The 25,744-nt window shown below is 37.9% G+C and overlaps 1 protein-coding gene across 1 annotated transcript in view; it reads right to left on the reverse strand.

Moving 5' to 3' along the window:
- Positions 1-25,744, reverse strand: part of SEMA4G (semaphorin 4G) — a 102,295-nt gene that overhangs the window by 2,173 nt on the left and 74,378 nt on the right. The window contains exons 5-14 of the mRNA XM_070945029.1: positions 21,611-21,673; positions 21,394-21,492; positions 15,152-15,245; positions 12,910-13,023; positions 12,451-12,617; positions 12,098-12,267; positions 8,472-8,616; positions 7,781-8,003; positions 6,554-6,669; positions 2,065-2,219 (exon numbers count right to left, since the gene is read on the reverse strand). Of these exons, the coding sequence (XP_070801130.1) occupies positions 2,065-2,219; positions 6,554-6,669; positions 7,781-8,003; positions 8,472-8,616; positions 12,098-12,267; positions 12,451-12,617; positions 12,910-13,023; positions 15,152-15,245; positions 21,394-21,492; positions 21,611-21,673 (1,346 nt within the window). The remainder of the gene's footprint in view (positions 1-2,064; positions 2,220-6,553; positions 6,670-7,780; positions 8,004-8,471; positions 8,617-12,097; positions 12,268-12,450; positions 12,618-12,909; positions 13,024-15,151; positions 15,246-21,393; positions 21,493-21,610; positions 21,674-25,744) is intronic.

Here is a 25,744-nt window from a genome sequence, read left to right on the forward strand (position 1 = left end):
GCTCAGCACTTCAGCATGCACAATAAGAGAAACTGTACTTCTTACCAACATTTCTTATTTCATCTCAGAGTGTAATGTGCAGTCACTCTACAGAGACCTAAATACTCAGACAGCACATAATAACAGCATAAAATAAAAAACTCTTCCGAGCTTAGATGAAGCTAAGCTTTTGTACATGAGATACTGATTCTCAGGAATGCATTATCTGGGGACATCTAAACTGATCCTAAACTTTCACAGTGTTTTTTTTATAAAGTAATGGATAAGAGATATTTATTTAAAGAAATAAAGATATTTATATAAATCTGTTTAATTATGTTTCATGAGTAGCTGCCTTGCATTTTTGAGCTGTTAATTTTTGGAAGCTTTTAATATGCTTGTACATAGTAATAGAAATATACTCTATAGCTGAGATTGGGTTGGTATGCTCTAGGTTCCACTGATTAAACAATGCCTCTTATCAGAGTCCAGAAGAGTACCTTTATGTAGTAACACTCTCTAGAATGAGGTTCTTCCCAGTGGTGAAATGTAAAATTTGTTACTACCGGTTCTGTGGCCGTTGCTTGGTGGTGGTGGTGGTAATATGACTGAGTGGGCGTGGCCAACTTTTTTTTTTTACTTTTAAAACCATTTTTTTCTACAACCTCTTCGGCTGAAGAGGTTGTAAAAAAAATGCTTTTAAAGCCTCTGACGATCCCAGCTGACTTGCCTGATCGGGAGAGGCTTTCTTTTTTTTTTAAAGCCTCTGACGATCCCAGCTGAGCCGCGCGATCATCAGAGGCTTTTTTTTTTTAACTTTTAAAAGCATTTTTTCGGCGAAAGAGGTTGTAGAAAAAATGCTTTTAAAAATTAAAAAAAAGCCTCTGATGATTGCGCGGCTCAGCTGGGCAATGGGGGTGGGGGGCAGGGATTTTTGCTACTGGTTCTCCGAACCACCCACCTCCATCGCTACCGGATCGGGCAATCCGGTCTGAACCGGGAGCATTTCACCCCTGGTTCTCCCACACACACACACACACCAAATTCAAACAACTCCCATCCTATTGGTATTTCAAAGCAGCTTGAAGGCCTGATCTTTTGCCCAGTTCTTTGGAGAAGACAACTAATGCTCCTTTCTGTTCCCCTCTGGGTTTGTTTTCTTTGGTCACAGTGTGATCAACCATAGAAATAAATATACTTTTACTTTTTTTCAACTATGTCCTTTACTGTTGTTGCTTGAAAGTTACAACTGGCTCTCAATACAAGCCAAATTTTAACAAACACCAAAGCAAGAGAATCCTACTGGATGTCCTCTTTTGAATGAAATGGACAGAGAACGCATACTTCAGATCTAATGTGACTCTACTGATCTAATAAATAGGACGTTTACAGAAGCTGCAGCAGATCCTCAAAAAATAATCTGATCTCAGTTAGAGACAGGAATCCTGAAGCTATATTTTCTTCTTCACAATCATAATTGTTGTGGCTTGCTGGTGGCCAGAGGAACTGGCAGTAGAGTCAGACAGTGGGGAGGTTGGGGAGGAACATGGGCCAATCCTGGGGGCTGGGGAAAGCTCCGACGAGGGCTCTGCTTCGGAGGCAGAGAGGGAGACAGACAGCAGTGAGGCAGAGAAACAGCTGGAGCCCATTCCCAGTGTGCGCATGTGCAGAGCTGCCAGAAGACAAGAACAACTCAGAAAGCAGGGTCAACTTGGGAGTAAAGCCACACCTTGGAGATAATTGGCCCCTCCCATAGGAAACAAAAGAGGAGCGAATGGAGAGGGGGCTTTTGCAGGAAACAATTCATTTGTTTGGTAGTTTCAAGAGTGGAAAGTTGTGTTCATGACTCTAAGAGACTCTGTGCCAAGTTTTGCCTTACTTTGCGTTTGGAAACAAGTTACATGGCAGCTTGCCAAATGAGATAAGATGTGTTGATAAATATTCCTTTGAAAAACTGTTTGGACAAACCTTGCTGACTGTGAACAAAAGTAATTCACAGTCGTGTAAATAAAAGAGGTTTTACTGGGACCAATTCCTGCGTCCTGCTTTTTAAGGGAGCCTAGGTCAGAACAATTATTTTCATACCTGTCCAGAATATCAGCTACTTCTCGGCAGCTCTTGCCATCCCAGGCACAATATGGATCTCGGGCCAGGATACAACTGAAGCAGGAGATGTATTGTGAACAAGTAGACAGTGGTAACTGCAAGACGCCACTCTGTGCCCCAACGTATACGTACCTCTGCAAAAAAAGGATGCTTAGTACCAATTCCACATACTATTTTTGATGAATGTATCTGTCATGGTTTTCCCATCCCTACCCTAAGGGAAGGTATTGATTTTGCCAAATCACAGATAAATGGCATCTTAAGGTGTGGCATTCCAAGGCCTGGCTTAAGACATGGAAGAGGGGAAATGTTAAAACATGGTCAGGACTCTTTACCACTGAAACTTCCACCGACACTCACTAGGATAACACAGAGAGGGCTTCCTGATGGAGCTTCTGTCATGCCAGAATCATTTACAAAAATGTACAAGGGGTTCGGATAACGCAACTGACTCTTTTCCTCCCAGTGCCCCAGCCTGTTTTTATTTCCACAAAACATTTTTTAAATATTTAATGTTTAATTAGTTCAATTAAAGAACCAGCAGCTATTTTTTTTTCACCAGCTTGATTAAGGTAACACTTGTTTAAGTTTCAATGAGCTAGATCAATAACCAGATTAAGTATGTGAATGGAAATCAACAGTTACCCAACCATTTTTTGTTCCTGTACTAGAACTACAATCTGGAAGCACCCTTAATGCCCTGACCACTTCTTCTTCCCATCTAGGTAGATAAAGGAATAGAGATAGATAGCCATTATTAGGTGATGGCAAGTAAAAGAAAACAAAGTGTGACTCTGTTTCCACAATACAAAGAGTCCAGTTAGTCACTGACTTAGATCTTTCTTACTGGTGCTTTTGGAAATAGTGATGCTATTTGAACTAAAAGTATCTATTTGGTGAATACAAAATACCTGCCAGGAATTAATCAGTTTTCTATCAGTCCTTGCACCCGGAGAATTCTAGCATAGCTTTACTATCTATCATGTCCTTCCCATCAGTCATGCAGAAGGCACTAGGTATAATTGGGTTGCTGCAATTTATCACTGTCTGAGATATATTATTATGTGCTGCCAGGCCTTGGCAGTGGCACTATAATGGAGAGGCTTGCTTTTTCAGCCACTCTTTCCTCTTCAGATCATGTCCCTGGAGAACCAGGGAAGTAAAACCGGGTAACTAACTTTTTTTTATATTCCCATGGTACAGCTGGGTGGAATTTGTTTATGCAAGTTTTGGGTGGTTTGGTGGTATATTTACCTCCCCTCCCTTAGTTCAATCAGTCAACTGACCCTTCTTTGTTGTTTCCATAACAAACATCCATGAATCTAGTTAAACATGTGGAAGCAAAACCAATGACTGTTTACATTACACATGAGGCACAAACTAGGCAAGCACTTTTTGTCTTAGTATATGATACAAAGTCAGCCTCTATGGATATTGTGTCATGTGAATCCATGCAATATGGGTTAATGAAATAAATTAAGGTTATTCTTGTGTAGGTGTGCTATATGAACAAATGTCATGAACATTATTTACCAATAGTTGGTAAAATGATTCTGCCTCAGATCTCTCTAACTACTTTATCCTTCTCTTTCATCAACATAATACTTCTATCTCAGAATAATACTTTGTGTTTCTGCTGGGGAGGATTATGATCCCCAAAAAAGGACACTCTTTGTTGTCTTGGCTGCAACATCAGAGTTTTCCACCAGATGGAAGCAATGAAACAGAACACAATGCTGGCATTATCCATGCAGCCATTTATTTCACATTTATTTATTACTAGCTGGACGCCTGTGCTTCGCTACGAAACTATGTGCTCGGGCTTGATAAATTTGACACTTGCAGCTTGAAACTTAATGTAGAATGTGTAACTCCGTAGCATCAGAGTGTATTAATATAATGCAACTGGCAGTTGGAACAGAGGGGGAGGGGGAATGTCCCAGGCCACAGCAACCATCGGTACTCATCTGGCTAGCATCCTGTCAGTGTGTGAGAGAGTTGAGGGCTGTTGGAAACTCAAACAGTATTTGCTGTGTGAGCAAGAAGGAGACAGGAAGGAGGCTGGGTGTGGCTTAGCTCAACTGTTCTGTAGTAAAGCTGCTTGCTGCTATGAAAGTAAAACTGAAAGTGAAACTCCTCTGCTTGTGTTTTGCATTTGGAACAGATTTCTTTTGAGGTGGGGAGGGGGAGTAGAACTCCTTAACATCAGAGCGTGTTAATAATAATATAGGAAATACTAATGCTCTGATTGTCATTTCGAAAAATCCTTTCTTAGCACCTAGAAGCCAAGAGGAACATATGTGGCAAATTTCAAGTTTGTAGGCTTTAAGGTTCTGGAGATTTTGTGATTAATGTGTGAGTGGTTTTCACTTTTATATATTTAATTTATTCAACATGGACCAAGACTATTATTCTATCAACTCTCTACTATCCTAGTATGAAGAAGTAGGTCTCCAATATCAATATCATACTTGGGCTGAAAAACTCCAAATGAACACTAGATGATAGCAAAGACATAAAGAAAATTCTGTTTCTTTGCTGCCATCTAATTTCCCCTGGATTTTTGTAGTCTAGCTATGTTATGCTTATAAAACTAATAACTTAAGTTTTAACACAGCCTATCCCATATCCTCCAGATGTGTTGTATGCCAATTCTTCATACCCATGCTGAATGAAGATGAAGAGTAATCCAGTTCATGGAGAGAGAACCAGAATGAAGAAGGCTATTATACAGATTAAACATTATTTCCTCCTGCAGCTTCTCATATTTGGCCATAAATCAATTGTAGCATTTAGAGCAGGGGTGGGAAATCACGGCCCTTTTATGGCTAGCTCAGTAATTCTGGGAGTTGAAGTCCACAAGTCATAAAAGGGCCATAGTTTCCCTCTCCTGATCTAGATTAAACTTGGGATAAAGCTGAAACAGAGTCAGCACTTTTTTGTCTAATAGGAACAGAGAAATTCAACCGGAGAAATGCTAATGTATTGACTTCCTAACTAAAACTCGCATCCTGGACATAAACTGTTTCAACTCCTACCCTCAAAACAATGCTATAAAACAACTGCACATCAGAACAACTAGACACAAGAACCGTTTTTCCCCGAATGCCATCACTCTGCTAAACAAATAATTCTCTCAACACTGTCAAACTATTTACTAAGTCTGCATTACTATTAATCTTGTCATCATTCCTGTCACCCATCTCCTCCCGCTTATGACTGTATGACTGTAACCTTGTTGCTGGTATCCTTACGATTTATATTGACTGTTTCCTAATATGATTTGATTGCTTATTTGTACCCTATGACTATCATTAAGTGATGTACCTTATGATTCTTGATGAATGTATCTTTTCTTTTATGTACACTGAGAGCATATGCACCAAGACAAATTCCTTGTGTGTCCAATCACACTTGGTCAATAAAGAATTCTATTCTGTTCTAATACTCCTGTGTTGACCTCCTTTCCAACAGTTATTAAAGCATCTAATGAAAAATGTCAAGTAAAAAAAAACACAGCCAGGCTTGAAAGATTTAGAGGACATTTGGAACCTTGGAAAGAAACCATGCAAAGTGGGAAGCAAATATCCTCACAAAGGAACTAGAATAGCAAGCTCCAAACAATTGTCAAAGGACAGCCATATGATTAGTCCTTGGACAAGTGGTAGTTACTACACTGGGTGGACCAAATAGCTAACAGAAAGGACAAATAAATAGCATCAAGGCAATTTTTTTTACCTAGGAGCGGTACCACCACTAGTAAAACCTTCATCCACAACATGTTTCCATTACTGTATTGTATTTTTATTCTTTTATTTTATGGAAGGCAAGGCTTGAGGACAGCCTACCTTTGTTTCAAACTACAACATTATGTTTTAATGCTAGTGGCAGACAGAAACTCAATCTGGATGCTGGGTGATTGGTTTTTATTTCTCAGTTGTATAATGATAACAACAAAACTGGGTTTTTTTCATGCCTGAATTACATGAGAGAAATAAAGGAAGTTCAAGGTTACCATGAGTGGACTACTGCTGGAAGGAATTCTGTTAAGAAGCTGAAAATAAACTATAAAAGTCTAAAATATTCATCCTTTTTAAAATTCAGTATATTTTGCTCTAGGGTCTAATTAGTGGGTCTTGGAATTCATTTAATAATGAAAAGCAAGCTAAAAATAAATTAAAAGTGAAATAAAATAAAGCGAGTTAGAAAATCATTCTTAAAAATAACCAGTAAAATATCTCTATCAGTTATTTTATCTTCCAGCCTGTTGTGGACATGGAGACCAGCTAAAGAGAAACTAGGCAAAAGTTGGTGATTAATTCATATTGTCTTGGTTTGATTCTTAAATTTGGATACAACTATTCAAATTAGTTCATTATTTTTGTAATGCATGTCTTTTCACTGGGAGAAGTGTAATTTAAAGAGCTGTATTTAATGGTATTGGGGGCAGGTGTACAACTGTTTATACCTGTTGCTTGGAAATGACGATGTTCTCTACAGGTTGGGGGTTCTTGAAGGCCTGCATCTCCTCTGTGATATGGACCGTGGAGCCAATGACGACAGCCTTGTGAATCCATCCATTACCTATTCAGAGGTAGTTAATTTTTTAATTAACTTTAGAAGAATTAACTTTACAATCTCATTATTAAGACCCTGTTGTAGGATGTAGTTTTATCATGATCCTGATTAGGAAATGAGGTATCTATCCAATTCCATATTGAAATGGAGCAAACATACACTTTAATAATGTAGATCTAGTCTGTGTTGCAGGGTGGAATTCCTAAATCTGCGTCATCAGAATATCTTAGCACTGAAATTCTAAGAATTGAAGACTTCTGGAGGAAATCAGATTTCAAGTGGTCATTTATAGCAACCACTGCAAATCAAAGATTTGCCTGGTCCACCCATTCCGACTACTGAGAATTATATTTCTGATTTAAGAGCATTCTAAATACTACCCAGAACTGTGTGTCCATGATGTCACCTACCCCTTTCTAGAACAAAATTCCTATTCTTCTTTATGGGTTAAATCTGTGTCTCTTTTTAATCTAGAACTATTAAGTTTAAGACACGGGGAAGGAGCAGGAGAAATTGGAAACAAAAAAAGGGTGAATTCTTTGTTTGCAGGGAAGGGATGGATGGGCTCCCTCCAGAAGCAACGCAGAGGGAGGTAATCTATAAAGTGCTATACGGAAAAATACAGCACTGGTATGTCAAGTCAACCATAACTGAATGATATTGAGATAGCTTAGTTTTAGGGAAGCCTTGGTACTACAGTGGTTTAAAGCACCCTGTTATTAACACAGCTGCCTGCAATTTCTGCTGGTTCGAATCTCTCCAAGGCTCAAGGTTGACTCAGCCTTCCATCCTTTCTAAGGTAGGTTAAATGAGGACCCAGTTTGTGGGGGCAATAAGCTGACTTTGTATAAATATACAAAAGGATGAAGGCTATTGCTTAACGCACTGTAAGCCGCCCTGAGTCTCCGGAGAAGGGCGGCATATAAATCAAATTAAAAAAAAAAAAAAAAAGTTCTGTGTTATAAAGAAGATAGAGGTTTGGAAAATTTATAAGAATAAAGAAAATTATGATTAGTCTTTCTTGCATATAGTTAAGAAAGGAGCTAACAACTGAAAGTCTCTTGAGTTGTTAGAGTGCACCCAAACATACATGCATGATGAATTTAACTTCAATTACCTGTTCCCAAAAAGAGGATGTCATACATATGCCCATCCAGGGCTTGTACTCTGTCTACTGCAACTTGGGTGTAGACCACATTTTTCTTTATTAGCAGAGGGACTCTATCTGTAGGTTTCACCTCATCATACATCAGTGGATGAAGCTTGATAAAATCCAGCACACCGTTGGGCAGATCCTGGGAGGAGTTGTAGCCTCTTTTGCGAGCACGATTGGTAATGCACTGCAGAGAGGAAACTGTTATAATTGGCCCCACCAGATCAAAAGCTTAATATTCCTTTCTTTAACTTGGTTCCTATCAGTTATGTTTTAGTCCACTTCTCATCATTATCAATTATAAATGTTGGCAGCATAATCCAAACCAACCAGAGGAATTAAGTTTTCAAAGGTTACATAAAGAGCTAAAGCATACAAATTAAAGCCTTCTGATGGACTTGGATGCCTTCAAACTGCAGCAAAGATTTAAATGTATTCCCATATAACTTCCCCATATACTCAACCTACCCTTTTTGATCATTTATTTACAGTTTTAAAAAAAGGCATAACTCCTCTGTAAAGTATCACAGAGAGTTCCCATATCTACAGTATTTCACCCTAGATCTTTGGATCGCTTATGACAAGGGAGTACATGTAACTCCTGTAGAGTTCATCTGATAAACATGAAGATGAGATACAGATGAATATAACTCACTGATCCTGGCCGTGGCTCTGGTACATCCCCAGTGTACTGGGACCACTTGCGGGAGGAGTCTTGGTATTCCATGTACGCCCCTTCAAAAGCTGCTCGCACCTCTGAAATGTTGTATCGGCAAACAGCAGACACCTCTATGCTCCTCCTGGAAAATATAGGAAAATGGTGGGAAAACCTAAATTTCAAGGATCACAAACCAAGAGAAGGTAACTTTAATTTCTGTGAAGGATTACATTCCCTTAGGACTGACATGCAATCTTTCTTCAGTCAAACAATTGGTCGTCTTCATTTTTATATTTGTTCGGCTTCCAAGAAATTGTCATCAGCATGGCAGCAAGATACAAAGATTCACTGGGGTTTAGAGGCAACTTGTCTGGCAGAGCATGTCAGTAATTTGAAAATTTATCAATAGCACCAAACACAATTAGGCAACTGCCAGGGTCTAAAAATATCAACAAGATTTTGTTACTACACTATTGATGCCACTAAAACTCCCAGAGTGTTTTTCATATAGGTTGCCTTTTCACAATAGGCCAAATCATGCTGTACTTAACAATATTTAATAATCCAATGGACTTTCATACAACATGCTGAACTATATAAATAGTGGTTTACAAATCACAGAGCATGTTTAATCTATATTAGTTGTTGCTTTGATCATACCCAGCTACAATGTTGCTATTTTAACATCTTATAACTCATAACAACATTGTCAGATTCTTTATGCTGTATCCCATCATTGTTGCTAACCTGCCAGGAAGTACTTCATCACAGGGTCTCTGAAGCTTGCCATTGGTCTTGGTATGCTATCTTGATCTTATGAATGTCTGGTTTTAGAACACAGATTGTACGCCAAGTTCTTTAAGTGTACCATTCTTTGGAGTTGGCTCAGTCTCTTTCACATAGCTAGCCTTTTCACTTAATAACTGAATTTGATGACTTCCTGTCATAATCTAGGACATTATAAAGAATCTGAAGTTTTGACATTCCTTATCATGCTCTGAAGAACAAAGCCACCATTTCTTCATATTTGTGCTTATCAATTATTTGCTGCCACTTCCTGGGTCAAAAAAAATGGAACACATAGAGAAGTGGCAGTGAATCTACTAGGCCGTGGGTTGAATACAGCCCATTAGTCTTCCTTCAGGCCTAACTCTCATAAAAGACAAGGGAACAGGGAAGGTGCAGTATAAGAGGATGGTGAAACCTTGGAATCTTAACACAGAAGTATCAGGCTAAGGACTCATTTCACCCAGCTATCTGTATCACACAATTATGGAAGTAGCAAGTAATCACTAAGATTAATTGCCACCGGTAGCCCCCCCTCCCCAAATTGTCTTGTCTCCTTTAAAAAAATTTCTAGATTCCTTGGGCCATCCTGATACCTAACAACAAATTCCACAATTCAACTATACTGATCCATGGGAGGGAAAACAATTGAAGATGCACAAGATTGATCTGATTTATTTTTGAAGATAAAAGTAAGTCTTATACATTTGAAAGGGTTGCACAAAAAACATCTTGTACATTCCAAATGCTTCTTTGAAATCAATGGCATGGGCTGATTATTAATAAATACATTTGATATGCAGTCCTTTCACAATGGGGATGTAGCTTCATGGGTGGCATTTGCTATAAATGCAGACTTCAAAGCTGACAAATATTACAAAAGCACAAAGGTGCTAATTAACTGAGGAGAACTTGTAAAAATTCACAGTATCATTAAGAGAAACATGCAAAAAGCTGGCCTTGGCTTAGTTCAAAAATAAGAAGAAAAAGAAACATGCAGCTGTTGTTGTAGTACAGCCCATATGGTAAACTACAGACTTTGTCCCCAGTTGCACCAAAGGGATCTTGCCAAAATATTGGTGTGATTTTTCCTTCCAATCACTACTGCCTTCTGCATTAATCTATACCACAGCTAGTCACCCAGAAGAATTTCTTTCATAAAACGCCCACAGCAATTCTGGCTGGTTGTTGTACCAATTACAAACCAAAACATTTATAAGGACAGATGACTGTACTGGTAATAACAACCAAGAAGTCTTTTGTGTTTCTCTATCCACTCACAGCTGTTAATGGAATGAGGATTGTTTTTACTTAAAGAATCTGCCTGTCTTGGCCACTATAAAATGCCTAGAACAGTGATGGTTAACCTTTTCGGCACCGAGTGCTGAAACTGGAGTGCGCACAAAGACCAGCTGGCCGGCGTGCATGTGTGTGCCGGACCCCAGAAGAGCAGTTAGTGATGGCGCTCATGCCCACAGAGAGGGCTCTGTGTGCCATAGGTTCGCCATCACGGGCCTAGGGTGACCAGTGCTAGAAGAAGAAGGGTCCTGCTGCATCAGTGTTTAAGAAAAAAAGGTTCAAGAAGTATCTGAAGGCAAGAGGAGTTAGCTCAAGAGCTCCTGAAAAGATTAGGAATTCAATTTTTCCCCTATCAACATCAGATGATTTTCTCAGTGGTTTAATGTGTTTGTGAATTCAACATACACTATCTAGAATTCTTTCAAAAGTGGGTTGAGTCTGTATCTGTTGGCTTGGAACTTAGGCTGAACTAATTTATACCAGGTGTGCAAATATTTCCTAAAACATTCAGGCATATATTATCAATTTCTCTTGCATGAGGACTTCTCTACATTATTCGCTATATGGTAAAGGATACAAGTTCTCCAGCACAACAGGTAGATTAAACTTGACCCAATACTCAGAGTCCCATGGCATTTCCTGTCGGGTTTCTGTACTGTTCCCTAAACACTCCTAAGCATTCTGCTTGCCTTTTGGTAAAGTTGATGGATCACATCATTCGAAGTGTCGTTTATGACACATTCCAACACCTCTTTCTTGTACAATTATCTCAGAGGTAACTAATATAGCACATGTGAGCACCAGTAGTGGGTTTCAATTTTGGCCGCTGCTGGTTTGCTTGTGGGCATGGGCGCGTTTGCGCAAGTGATGCTTCTGCACATGCACAGAGACGTCCGGGTGAGTGGGCAGATCCTCCCGCCGCCACTACCAGTTCAGCTGATCTGGGACAAACCAGTAGCAACTGACCACTGGTGAGCACCCCTGTGCCTTCACATACCTCCTTTGGTGTCTAACAGCTTTCCTCTTCCACTGTCCTTAAGACAGAATGTTTTAATTAAAAATGAGTATGTCAAAAACTGACATGGTGCAGAGAAAAGCATATTTTTTTTCAACATAAAGGTACACTGGATGGTTAAAAACCAGAAGTCTGTAGGCAATTTTTCAAATTAACAACATGTATTAAAAGGCTTAAGCTTCTGTGAACAACTGATCCTTTCAACAGATATATTGAGTGGCTATAGGGGCGTAGGGTTAAAACTGAAATGAGACTGAGGGGGGAGAAAGAATAAAGGAAGACAAAGAGGTTATGCAGATATGCAGAGAAATTACATGTAAGACAGATTACAAGAGCCTTACCAATTAACAACTGTAAAGATGGTTTTAGGAGATTCTCTTCAGATAAAATGCCATGAATCCTAACAATAAGTTCATTGTTCTGCATCTTCCATGTTCTCAACATTCCAAATTTTCCCCAACCTTATAAATTATCTGGTCCCAAAACTATACAGAATTCAACAGTATAAAAATGCTTGGCTCACCATTGGGCCGATAAGATGAATGTTGCATAGAAGACAGTGCTCGTCCAGTTACCATCATCCAGACTGGCAACATCTTTCAGTACTTCATAGTAAGGGATGTAGCAGACCAGCCTTGCTTTCATGAAGGATGTCCATTTTCTCTGGAGAATCTTCTTGCCACCCAGATCATTCTGGAACAAAAGAAGAGAGCCAGGTTAAATAAATCCTTTCCTCACCTTAATGTTTTTGACCAAATTATGGGGATGACTCAAAGGTGTCCATAGCCTTTATTTCATTTGCATAGTAGCCTGAACCAACCCTCCAAATGCCTTCATTAGTGCAAGTGTATATTCACAACAGACCATTTATTTTACCTTACACACTCGAGCTACTCGAGCTACTCTGGGCACCTGGGTCTTCTCAAATATTGATGTGCTCTCCTCTCCAGCACGTTCAGTGAAGAAATAGTAGATTTTGTCATCATCTCCCACAGAGCTCCTTGTGCTCTCCCTGACCAACACAGAAGCCACAAATTCTGCATCTGCAAGAGAAAGAGAAAGAGAAAGGGAAAGGTTAGCACGGTCTTAGAAAAGTATCTAAGGCTGCTGCTACTTACACAGGGCAGGTCACTTCCTTGAGTCTTTCAAGGAAGTGAGGCAGTTCATACCTTGAATTTTCCAGAAGACAGCTCAAGTGGCTGGCTGTCATTTTCTGGGGAACGGAAGTAGGCTACGATTCAGACATACAAAGGCTGACCCACGTAAATGCAAGATTGCTTTTACTATCTAGGAGGGTGAGGAATGAAAGACCTGAGCTATGGTTGTAGGACCTACCATTCAGCCAATGCAAGGGGGATTCCTCAGTCCTCAGAACCCGCTGGTGCCGGTTGCGTCGGATGTCTGGTAGGCTGCGGAATTCATAGCGTGTTGCTGTATATAAACCGCCATCTGGGAAACAAATGCAGCAAAAGCAATAAGGACATGTTGATCCTAATAGATTTGTTTATTACAGTATATTATCTACCTTCTTTTTTATATATATATATATAAACGCTCCTCTATTTCTTCCAGATCTGTTAGAACCACTGCAGTGTGCCAAGGACATGGCAGTTTTAATATGGTTAGACATAGAAGGATTTTTCAAGAAATAACCCAAGCTTGACTCACCCATGACATTTCTATAATAAACAAACAAGCATGGAAATATATTGATACATTGCCTCCCTCCAAGCAAGTTTGATTGGTTTACAAATTATTAAGAACATTTAAAAACAGAGGAACAACAATCAATCCCCCTCCTCCCCAAGAATAAAGGTAGCATAAATGACAAAACTGGGAACACTCTTTAAAAAGGGGATTCAATCACCCTCACCAAAGAGGGGAGGTGTTTATCTGACTCCCCACCTGAGGTGGGCACTGAATGGACAGCTGGGCTTTGTTTTCTGATACCAGCAGCTGCATCAAACCACATTTTATTTTTTATTTATTTTTGTCAAGCATGTATTAGATAACAGGTACTGTATAAGTATAAACATAATTATGAATACATGAAATGGATACGAATAAAAGGAATCATTAGGACAGGGACCGTAGGCACACTGGTGCACTTATGCATGCCCCTTAAAGACTTCTTAGAAATGGGGTGAGGTCAACAGTAGACAGTCTAAGGGTAAAGTTTTGGGGGTTTGGGGAAGAAACCAGAGAGTCAGGTAGCGCATTCCAGGCATTAATAACTCTGTTACTGAAGTCGTATTTTCTGTAATCAAGTTTGGCGCATTTTACCATAAGTTTGTATCTATTGTGTGCTTGTGTATTGTTGTGGTTGAAGCTGAAGTATTCATTGACAGGTAGGACATTGTGGCAGATAATTTTATGTACTATGCTTAGGTCAGACTGAAGACGGTGAAGTTCTAAGTTGTCTAAGCCCAAAATTTTAAGTCTGATGGCATAAGGTATTCTGTTGTGAGCAGAGGAGTGGAGGACTCTTCTCGTGAAATAACGCTGGACTCGTTTGATTGTATTAACGTCCAATTTGCAGTGCAGGTTCCAGACAGATGAGCTGTATTCAAGAATTGGTCTAGCAAAAGTTTTGTATGCCCTAGTTTGCAGTTTGAAATTACCGGAGAAGAAGCTACGCAAGATTAGGTTAATGCCTTTTTGGCAATGCTGTTACAGTGAGCTCTGGTATTTAGATCGTTTGAGATGAGTACTCCAAGGTCCTTGACAGAGTGAGGGTCATCTACGAGGTCGTATCTGCCCAGCTTGTATTTTGTGTTTTGATTTTTTTTGCCAATGTGTAAGACAGAGCATTTGATGGTTGAGATTGCCAATTGTTTGACCATTCTGACAGATAGTCAAGGTCTTTTTGTAGGGTAGCATTGTTGGTGGTGTTGAATAGTTTTACATTATCAGCGAAGAGAATGCAGCTGCTTATAATATGATTGCAAAGGTCATTTATGTAAAGTATAAAGAGTGTGGGTCCTAAAATGCTTCCTTGGTGGACACCACTGTTAACAGGTGCAGGGTTTGATAGGACATTCCCTATTTTGACTGCTTGTTATCTGTTTGATAGGAATGCAGCTATCTACTTATGCAGGGATCCGGAAATGCCATAAGATTTTAGTTTTAGAAGTAGTTGTTATGTACTACTGAATCAAAGGCTTTACAGAACGCTATATAAATTGTGTCTATTGCTTCACCCTGGTTGAGTTGTGAAGTCCATATGTTTTTGTAGTGTAAGAGTTGCAGATTGCAGGACAAACATCAGTGGAGGTTTTCAAGAAGAGACTGGACAGCCATTTGTCCGGAAAGGTATAGGACCTCCTGCTTGAGCAGGGGTCGGACTAGAAGAGTTCCAAGATTCCTTCAAATGTTATTATTCTGTTTATGCTTTGCATCACAAGACTGAGTGCAGGGGACAGAGATACATTAGACCCTCAAGCAATCACTGGTGATGCATTCCTTTGAAGCTCCATGCAGACACTCCACAGACATTTCAGAGAGGAATTTCTCACTCTGCCCATTCTGAATTCAAGTTGCAGCATGGGAAAGGGTTGGTGAGAATGGAACTACATACCCACAATGAGGCCTGTATAGCCATGAGAAGGATCATAAGGGCATTTTTCTTTCCCTTCCTCAAAGTGAGAGGGTAACACGAATTTGTTGGTATCCTGCAGAAGATGAACAGAAGACACAAATCATTCTTAAGACACAGAACTCTGCCTTGGAGCTTCATTATCCCACTGTGGAAGCAAATACAGCACTTCATGTTCTGGGAGCAAGATAGAAGACAGGAAGGGATTCCTTCTAATCAATTGTATGCTCACTCTCCTAAAAAGCTGCAAGGTGCCCTTTGGAACAAAGACTCCCATTTTTCCACATACTCATTGCCCTTTTACAATACCCATACTTCCAGTTAATCATAATCGATGTGGGTAGCTCACTATCTTTCTGGTAGTCTAAAAAGATCAGCATTTTCCAGAACTGAGATTACTTTTCTCTCTGCAGAACATGTGCATGGTGGCAGTTTGGTTAGTGCATATAATTGTGGTTTAGCACAGAACTGCAGTACCTGAGGTCCCTGGCCTGCATGTGCTCCTCCCTCAAAAGCTTGGATACAACTTCACCCAAGTAAATGACCTTCAACGGTTTGGATTCTGGCAGTATATCAAGGTGAGAAATCAACAAATAATAAATATTGCTTCAAATCACAAGACTAAGGCTATTGCTTAGCGCATTGTAAGCCGCCCTGAGTCTCCGGAGAAGGGCGGCATATAAATCATTTTTTTAAAAAAATATATGTTTATTTGTTGGATTTTTATCCTACCAATTCAATGTGGCAAACATACATAATACTCCTTCTTCCTACTATTTCCCCAATAACAACCTTGTGCAGTAGGTTAGGCTGAGAGAGCCAGTTAATGTGACACAACAGAGAAATCATGTTATATACAATAAGAATATAATGAATAGAATAGAATAGAATAGAATAGAATAGAATAGAATAGAATAGAATAGAATAGAATAGAATAGAATAGAATAGAACAGAACAGAACAGAATAGAACAGAACAGAATAATAGAGTTGGAAGGGACCTTGGAGGTCTTCTAGTCCAACCCCCTGATTAGGCAGGAAACCCTACATCACTTCAGACAAATGGTTATCCAATCTCTTCTTTAAAACTTCCAGCACTGAAACATTCACAACTTCTGGAGGCAAGTTGCTCCACTGATTAATTGTTCTGTCAGGAAATTTCTCCTTAGTTCTAGGTTGCTTCTCTCCTTGATTAGTTTCCACCCATTGCTTCTTGTCCTACCCTCAGGTGCATTGGAGAATAGCTTGACTTCCTCTTCTTTGCGGCATCCCCTGAGATATTGGAGCACTGCTATCATGTCTCCCCTAGTCCTTCTTTTCATTAAACTAGACATACCCAGTTCCAGCAACCATTCTTTATATGTTTTAGCCTCCAGTCCTCCTATTGATTATATTTAATTTTGATTAAATGTTAATGAAACAAAAGCTTACTTTAGATCTGGTTCTATCTTTTGGAGTATGTCCTCCCTCCACCCCAGGATGCCACACAAAGGTTCTTGGCCGTGAAATGGTTGTATAATAAGTTTACCATAATAGGTGAATCCAGTGTAATTTCTACTGGTCAATAAATATATTTTTCCTGCTTCCATTAACATTTTTCACAAGAGGCAGATACTTTCACCCCCAGTTTTTCGACATATTTATTTATCAAATGTATATCCTGCCACAATCACAAAAAAGACACTTAGTAGTTCACAATAACAAAAGTATAATATCAGAAACAAATAAATTGCAATGACTTAAATTTTCCAGGATAATGTAGCAGATCAGACTCCAAAAGCCCTCTGGAAAATTTTGTCTTTAGCTTTTTCCAGAAGGCAGGTAACTGGAAAGTGAATCTCCAAAGGCAAGATATTCTAGAGGGGCAACCCCCAATGCTCCCAAGGTTTGGTCTGACTCTAGTGGGGAGATGCAGTCCTACAAGTAGCCAAGCTGTGAATTGCTTTACTGGTTAAAAACTGCATTTTAAATTGCAACCAGAAAAAAAAAAAATAGAAAGCCGGTCCAGAATTTGCAGAACGAGTTTAATATGCACTTAGTGGCAAGTACCCATGAGCAGTTTGCACCAAGCATGGATTCAGGATTTTTTTTAAAAGGAGGCCCCATGTAGAGTATCTTGCAGTAGTCTAATCAGATGGTAAGCCTCCTGTCCTAAATAAGATTCCACCCACATATCCAGCAGGAGCCATGAACCCAGGAGGATCCTCAAGTTATGGATCTGCTCCTTTATTCCTCTCTCCTGTCCACCCCAATATCAAAATTGTTTTTAAAAGTAATGGCAGTTGAATCAATTACAAAAATATAATTGGAAATTGAATGGATTGCCTATTTCCTAGTCCAGGGGTTTAGAATCATCATGCTGATTTTGAGCAAAAGCACTGATATCCTCCCTTTGAACCAGATGGTTGGCCTCAATTAGCATTAAGCATTAACTAATCAGCATTAGCTACTTGGCCTGAGGATGAGCCACACCCGGTATATGTGGAATGAAAGTGACCTAGCTCTGATGCAGAGCACCAAATGCCTATACCACTCCAAATATCCAAATCTTACGTTATGGCAGATTTACTATTTTATCTTGACCTACTGACTTAACATACTTTACACCAAACTACTGAATGACATTCTTTTACCATGACTGATAACATGGAATAATCAACCACTATTTTAAAATAAAACACTGTAAAGCAGAAAAACACAGTCCAAAGACCCAGGTCACATATGTTGCTCCCATCTCCTCTTCAGAGAGAGAGAGAGAGAGAGAGAGAGAGAGAGAGAGAGAGAGAGAGAGAGAGAGAGAGAGAGGGAGGGAGGGAGGGAGGGAGGGAGGGAGGGAGGGAGGGAGGGAGGGGGAGGGAGGGAGGGAGAGAGAGAGAGAGAGAGAGAGAGAGAGAGAGAGAGAGAGAGAGAGAGAGAGAGAGAGAGAGAATAATGAAATGGCGGCGGGGGGGGGGGTGTCATGCTACTTAATTTATGAGCCCATCTCTTAATACTGTCCTGTCATTTTGAGGGATTGTGCCTTTCAACTGCAACTTGGAAATATAAGGAAAGCTCTCAGGTCCAAAAAAGACTGTCCCTTTAGTTCTAAAGTAACAATTTAAACCAGAGGTCTTCAAACTTGGCAGCATAGCTATGCTGGCTGGAGAATTCTGGGAGTTGAAGTCCACAAGTCTTAAAGCTGCCAAGTTTGGGGACCCCTGATTTAGAGTATAATAGTTACTAATAGATACATTTTCAGAAATTTCTGGAAAACAAAAACAGAAAATAAATGAAAACACAAAATTTAAAAGATCTTGAAAAACAAATAACCATTTTCTTTTATCTGTGCTTCTCTCATTCTTGATCCAACAGGCACAGAGGAGAAAATATTTACCCTGAAACATAAGCACTAATGGAAAACAATCTTAGCTTTAAGATTTAGCTTCCTTTCCTTTCCCTTTCCTCCCCACTTCACTTCAACCCCACTGCATTCGACCCTACCTTACCCTACCACAGATAAGGCAACTAAGCAATTGGAGGTGCTTGTCAATCATCATCAGGCATTAGGATACTTTATAAATGGCTGGTCTGCAATTTTTCTCCCCAGTGCCACATAAGACAGTGAGATTTGGATGGACTGAGGTTGATTTCTTGAAAGTGGTGTAGAAGAATGATGTGAATTATTCTAAGATTGCCTATGAAGACAGTGCAATGGTCTAAAAGAATAAAAATGCTAGTGGTATGGAAATTCCCTTTATTTATAGGGAGCTTTTTAAAAGATAAATGTATGGAACTGGCACAATGCATGGAATTAAACATAACAAGAAAGAAGCATAGTAGTTAGTATAGCAAGAGACAAGAAAGTAAAAATAGATGCAAAATGGTAATAAAAATAGAAGTTACAGTTCTTCTGATCTCTCAAGGATAACATGTAATCCAACCAAATGATTTATAAAAGCATCATATTTCACATGAATGGAGGAATAAAAGGAACAAAAAAAATACAATAGATCGCTGTTCAGCAAATTTGAAAGTATGTGCTTCAAACCTTAAATGTAATATTCAAACAGGAAGAACTTTCATCCTAAATGTAATTACTTAGAGACTGAAGCAGTTATTCTCTCATTTTTGTTTCTCAAACTCTAACTAACAAGAACTTTTATTTTTCAAAAATAATCTTCTGACATCTTTTAACAATTGTGCCAACTGCTGTATATCTTGTAGATCATGGGGTCTAAATTTATGTTAGTTTTATACTAAGATAATATAATTTATTTTCTTTCTTCTGTTCTCTTTATATTTTAGTTTATTTTAATCATGCATCACATTTTTGGCTTACTATATTTCACTAATAAAAATGAAATACAAACATGTACACCATCCTATCTTGCAACACTCAAATCTGCAACTTATTGTAGAGATTTCATAAGGATTATTGTGGAGGGATGATGTTACAAAGACTAGATCATCCCTCATCCTTGTTGTATTATACTTTAAAACAGATTTTATAGATCAATATGAAAACAAAAGATGGAAAAGGATAAAATTCATCTCAGTTTTAAGGGATTATGATTTTTCTTTCTTTTCTTTTTGTGAAACCTATCAAGATCAATTTGACAGTATCTATTAAATCCGCTTCTGAAACTGGTAGTTAAAAATAGAGGCAGAGGGAGGCATAACAAAGCTTTATCAATTCGTATCAGTAACCTTTCTTGTTCTTTGAAATGCAGTATCCAAGGAGATTTGTCTAAACCTGGCACTATCTCTTGGGGGGTCTCATAAAACTCTGGATTTAGAAATGCATTCAATTTATTTTCTACATTTGAGAAGTCAAGAGCCATTCCTTTTTAATTTGATAATAAATCAATCTGTTGTATTGTTTTTAATGAAACTGTAATTATTCAGTACATTCAGGGAGTCCTTTGCATGCAATATTATAGATATTTTGAATCCATATATTGAATACAGAGATCAGTATCAATAACATAGATATTAAAGCTAAATAAGCATTATATCTGGCATTAAATAATCCTTAAAAAAGCAAAGGTTGATATTTTTTCCTTCACATGATGGAATGTGAAATTATATAGTAGAACCAATAGTAGAAATTGGTTGTTTCTATTGTTCCAACAATAGAAACAAGAAATCCTATCACTAGTGACATCTTTAGTGACATGACCTACTTCAATTGGTTCAGTAGTTAGAGAGAAAATATACAGTAATTTCCAAACTATAGCCAATTGTAATTTGAATGTAGAGAAAGTACCATTTATCTGCAACAGATGTACCAGCTTGAAGAATAATGGATCCAACATAACAAGAAGCAGCTGAACAGGCCTTCATCCCCACTTTGCTCTCCATTGCATAAAAGAGCTATTGAACCATTATTTTTACCAACAAATCTCCTTTATTTGAGTACTACCAAGTATATATCTAAAATTACAGATGTTGATTCCTGTTGTTCCTCGAAAAATCCAAGAATATATATGATTCAGTTAATAACATTTTGAGATAAGTTAGGCTGGAATATTATGATATGTCCAAGGTAAGTTTCAGGGAGATCTGAACCAAAGTCTCCCAGATCCTACCTCAATATTTTTTCTGGTCTCCAAATAACAGGAGGCATTCCAATATTAAAGAAATTAATGTAAACATGAATTTACAGAGACTTTATAAAGGCATATTTATCTTTATTTTCCTGTATTCTTTAGGGAAAATAACTAGATTTCACCATCTTGGTGACTTTCATGGACAACTGGGTAAGAATTATTGCAATTGTAATTTAACACACAGAAAGCTTGAGTTTGGCAAAAGTTGGTTTTATATGAACAAAATTAAAAGAATGCTCCTCAAAATATTAGTCTAAAGTCAACTGGTTCCTGAAAATCAGCAAAAAAGAGTGCAGGGAAAAATTGGCATGTTCTGCCTTCATCATAGCAAGCCAAAGAAATAGATTCTTATCCTCCAGATCTTTTCATTCCTTGGCAGGAATTACCAATAGAAGAGCCAGGACTGCAGACTGAATTATTAACCCAGATACCTGCCTGTAAATAGAATATACCTACATCCAATTCTGTATCAAAAAGCTGTTGATGGGAATGAGTGGGAAGGACAGAAACCAGTTAATAATAATTTCTTTAAATTTGTCAGAGCTAATTATTTAATTATGATCTTAATATCACCCTCACTTCACCGCCAGTAAGTAAAATGAAAGCCCAGAGCAGTGGTGAAAACCACCCTCACTTACGATGTAAGCACAGAGTGGGTGGAAGGCATATGTACCACAGGCATACAGATGGGTTGAATTTAGCCTCTGCAAAAGCTTGACGTGATTGTAACACTCAGTCTGCAAAAAGGAAGCAAGAGCATAATTTTCATAAGATTTCTCATACATTTTCTCATTCATTAAAGGTTCAAACAAGCTAAGTAACACACCCAGAAAGAGGCAAAGGCAATGCACCCACCTTGTTGTTTTTGCCTTTTTTCAAGCATTCTGCTTGCTTCTCGGGAGATGCTTCCCAATTTAACTGCAAAGTAACAGAAAATGAGTTCATTATTCTTTCAGGCAACCCAGCACAGGAAACAGGGGTTAATTATGACATTAAAAAACAAATTCCATGAAGCTCACAAAACTGGTTTAGAGTTCATATTTGGTCTTGTACAAAGTAAGTGGATTTAACTAAATATAAAGCAGGAGAATACTAGAGAGTTTTGTAGCCCATTTATTTTTAAAAGTCCTTGACTGAAATGAGAGTTTTAGCTTTTGCTACATAAAGGGAACAATCAAGTGAAGGAATGGAAAAAATAGCTTATTATCATTATTAGAGGGAGTGCCTTCAGGAGCTACTTTCTCATATTGAATAAATAGAGAGCAGAGAGGTAAGTATAAAGGCTCTAAATAAGAGTACAACTATATTATTTCTAGACTAATGACCTGCCATTTTGACCCTGACCTGGTCATATATCATGCTAAGTCACAATGTACAGTCTGGCTTTCTAAGTGATTTCACTGTTTACAATGCTTTGGCCTGAAATTCATGATGTACTTCAACCATATGATTTGAGTGGCTCTTGACAGCCCTTTGAGCATAAACTTTTCATTCTTGCTTTCCTTTCTTCCTGTATTTTAAATTGTCCACAAAACTTTTTCTAATATTTCAGTCTATGTTTGTAATATATATTTTGCCTGCTATAGACTGTTTAAAATTTCCAATAACAGTTACATACTTTAAAAAACAAAACAAAAGTTACTCAGTAAAGAACCCAGCTATTCCCCTACTTTGGTGAATAAACAAGATAAATGAAATCTCAAGTTCATGTGTATTGCAGAATCCAGATTACCCCCCAATATCTATTTCCTTCTGAAAGCAGCCTTTCTGTGACAATATTCTGACATAATAGAGGCCATGTATTATACAGACATTGCATCTTAGTTATCTATTTATTGCCATGTGACTATAATAAAAAAGAAATAATCTATTCTAAAAAGGCCAGGGAAAATAATTATCTGCATCTGTTTCCTACAAATATCTTTCTCCTCTAACCTAAATTTAGAGAGAAAGGAAGGGAATCTGTTCCTAGTTAAAGCAAAAAGTGAATTGCACAGGTTGATTGGCCAACTCTCAATCAGTCATGTATACCTCCCTTCTCAATGCAGATTTCAAATTTAAATTGAAAGAAAAAAAATATTTCAGGCAATAAAAAGCTGAAGAAAATCTAAAAAATAAAGTACTCAACCTTTCTGAAGTATGAATTGTGATGTGTATGCATTGCGCTTGAGTCTGTTTGAAGAATAGCTGACAAACCAAATAGAGCTTGGTCCACAGCTGTATCCCTTTCTCCTTGAAATTATCCTTAACAATATCCATTTATTAAAGATACCAAACAGCTAAACAGATGCAAATATAGCATTAATTCCCGCAGAAGGTCCATACTTGATTTTACTGAAAAATCTTGACCAAAATCTTTCCTGAATAATGGTTATATTTACATCTTTCTAGGTTAAATACTCAAATACTTTGGCCACCAAATGAGAAGAGAGGATTAATTGAAAAAGATCCTGATGAAGGAAAAGAGTCCTAAAGAGTCGGGGATGGCAGAGGATGAGATGGTTAGATAGTGTTATTGACATGCTGAGCATGGGTTTGGGTAGAATCCAGACTCCAATGGAGAGAGGGGGGAGAATTGTGTGTGGGGGGGGATTGTGAAGAGTCAGACAAAACTTAGTGACTGAGCAGCAAAGCTGAAAGGATAGAAAATGACTTGCAAGATTTTATTCATGAAGATCAATGTGGCTTTCTACCTAAAAGACAATTAAGGGGCAATATCAGAGGTGTTTTTGGCAGATAGGAATACTTGGAGCAGCATAATGAAAAACAAGCTTTGTTGATTTTCCCTGATGTGGAAAAAGCATTTGACAATTTGAACTGGACGTTTTTGTTTAAAATCCTAGAAGAGAAAAGCTTTGGAGAAAATGTTATTAACTTGGTGGAATTGATATATATGTTACAAAGGGCACAAATAGTTAATGGGGAACAGACAAAACCCTGTGAGATACCGAAAGTGACAACGCAAGGACACATGTTTCTCCATTGGGATTATTCTAAATCTTGCAGTTCTTAAAACATAACACATGATGAGAGAATCATTGAAGTGAAGGTTTAAAAGAAGTATACAAAGTAAGAGCACTTCAATATGATTTGATTTTAATTTTGAAAAATCCTACAGAAGGAGTACAGATATTAATGAAAAAATTAAAGGAATTTGATATATTAGCTGGATTTAAAATTAACAATAAAAAATGAAGATGTTAACAAAAATATAAAGATGGAAGAACAAAAACGATTGATGGCAAAACTTTTTTTTTAGATTGAGAAAAATGTAAAGTATCTGTTCTTACTATCTCTAATATGAATCATATGTTATTTCAAAAAAGTATGTTAAAGTATGTAATGAAATTAAAAAAGATTTGTTAAGATTGGAAAAGCTACACTTATCGCTGTTTGCAAGAATTTCTGTGATAAAAATGAATGTACCAACCAGAATGATATTATTTCAAACAACACCTGTTTTGACCAATGATGCACCTTTTAAACAACTGCAAAAAATACATCTAGATTCGTATGATGGGGAAGAAACCAACATTTAAATATAAAATATTTTATATTTAAATAAAATACTTTATTTAAAGGAAAAAGGATTACGGCTGCATGATTTTAAATTGTAGTTTTTAGCCTGCTAACTGGTTTGAATAAAGAGTGAGTGCTGTTTAGAAATAAGAAAATATTAGAATTCGAAGAACACAACCTGAGGCTTCGAGACATGGCTTTCTATGGTATGATAGTTAAAATTAATGTAGGTTTCAATATTAAGAATATGGAATAGATACAATCCCTGGCTGTGCTGAAAATATCTTTACAGAATTGGCTTTGACATAAGAAGCATTTTATAGAAAAAAAAAAAAGGCAAAGATGAATGGTTAACTTACCAGGATTTGTTAGTACTGAAAAATGCAGAACTTGAGATGAAATAAAGGAAAACAACTGACCTACAGGGATTTAGTTTCCAATGGTTTTCATGCTCACAATTCGGAGACAGATTTAATATGGATAACAGGCTAATTGGTATTGAACTAAATAATAATCTGAAATTGAATTATGTACAAATGATGAATATGTTATTGCTAAAATGTATAAACCTTTGCTAAGATTTGAAATAGAAGACGACCAAGTTAAAGAGTGCACGGTAAAATGGGCTAAGGACTTTGGTTATAATATACAGCTAGGCCAGTGGGAGGAAATGTGGATAAAAAAGACTGAAATTCAAATTGTGTTGCAACTTAAAAGAGAACTTTTATAAAATGATCTGTCATTGGTATATGACTCCAAAGACAATATCAAAGACATCTAACCAGAGGTGGGTTTCAGCAGGTTCTGACCAGTTCTGGAGAACCGGTAGCGGAAATTTTGAGTAGTTCGGAGAACTGGTAAATACCACCTCTGACTGGCCCCACTCCCATCTATTCTCTGCCTCCCGAGTCCCAACTGATTGGGAGGAAATGGGGATTTTTACAGTAACCTTCCCCTGGAGTGGGGTGGGAATGGAGATTTTACAGTATCCTTCCCCTGCCATGCCAACCAAGCCATGCCCACCAAGGAATGCCATGCCCACCAAGCCACACCCACCGGCAGTAAAAAAAATTGAAACCCACCACTGTATCTAACGATACTGTTAATCGATGTTGGAAATGTGAAAAATATGAAAGGGTATTTTATTATGCATGACAAACTTAATTGGTGATTTATGGATTTGCTGATTAAAAGGAGTTGAAAATGGGAAGAAGAGAACTTTAAAAAGGGAGGAGATATAATGAAGTTATTTGCAAATGCTGTAAAGAAGATAGGAAGCCACCTCTTTAAATCTTTTCTTTTTCCTACCTGTATTGCCTTTTCTACTTATTTATCTTTTAGTCTGTTTTAATTTCTATACAAAATCATGTTCATTTTTTACTTACATTAAAATATTTAATAATTATTATTGTAAAAAAACTACACACACACATACACACACACACTGTGCATTTACCAAGGGAAAAGGCA

This window comes from Pituophis catenifer, unplaced genomic scaffold (assembly GCF_029215685.1).
Source record: "Pituophis catenifer annectens isolate HBS135680 unplaced genomic scaffold, rPitCat1.0.hap2 SCAF_6, whole genome shotgun sequence".
NCBI lineage: Eukaryota > Metazoa > Chordata > Lepidosauria > Squamata > Colubridae > Pituophis > Pituophis catenifer.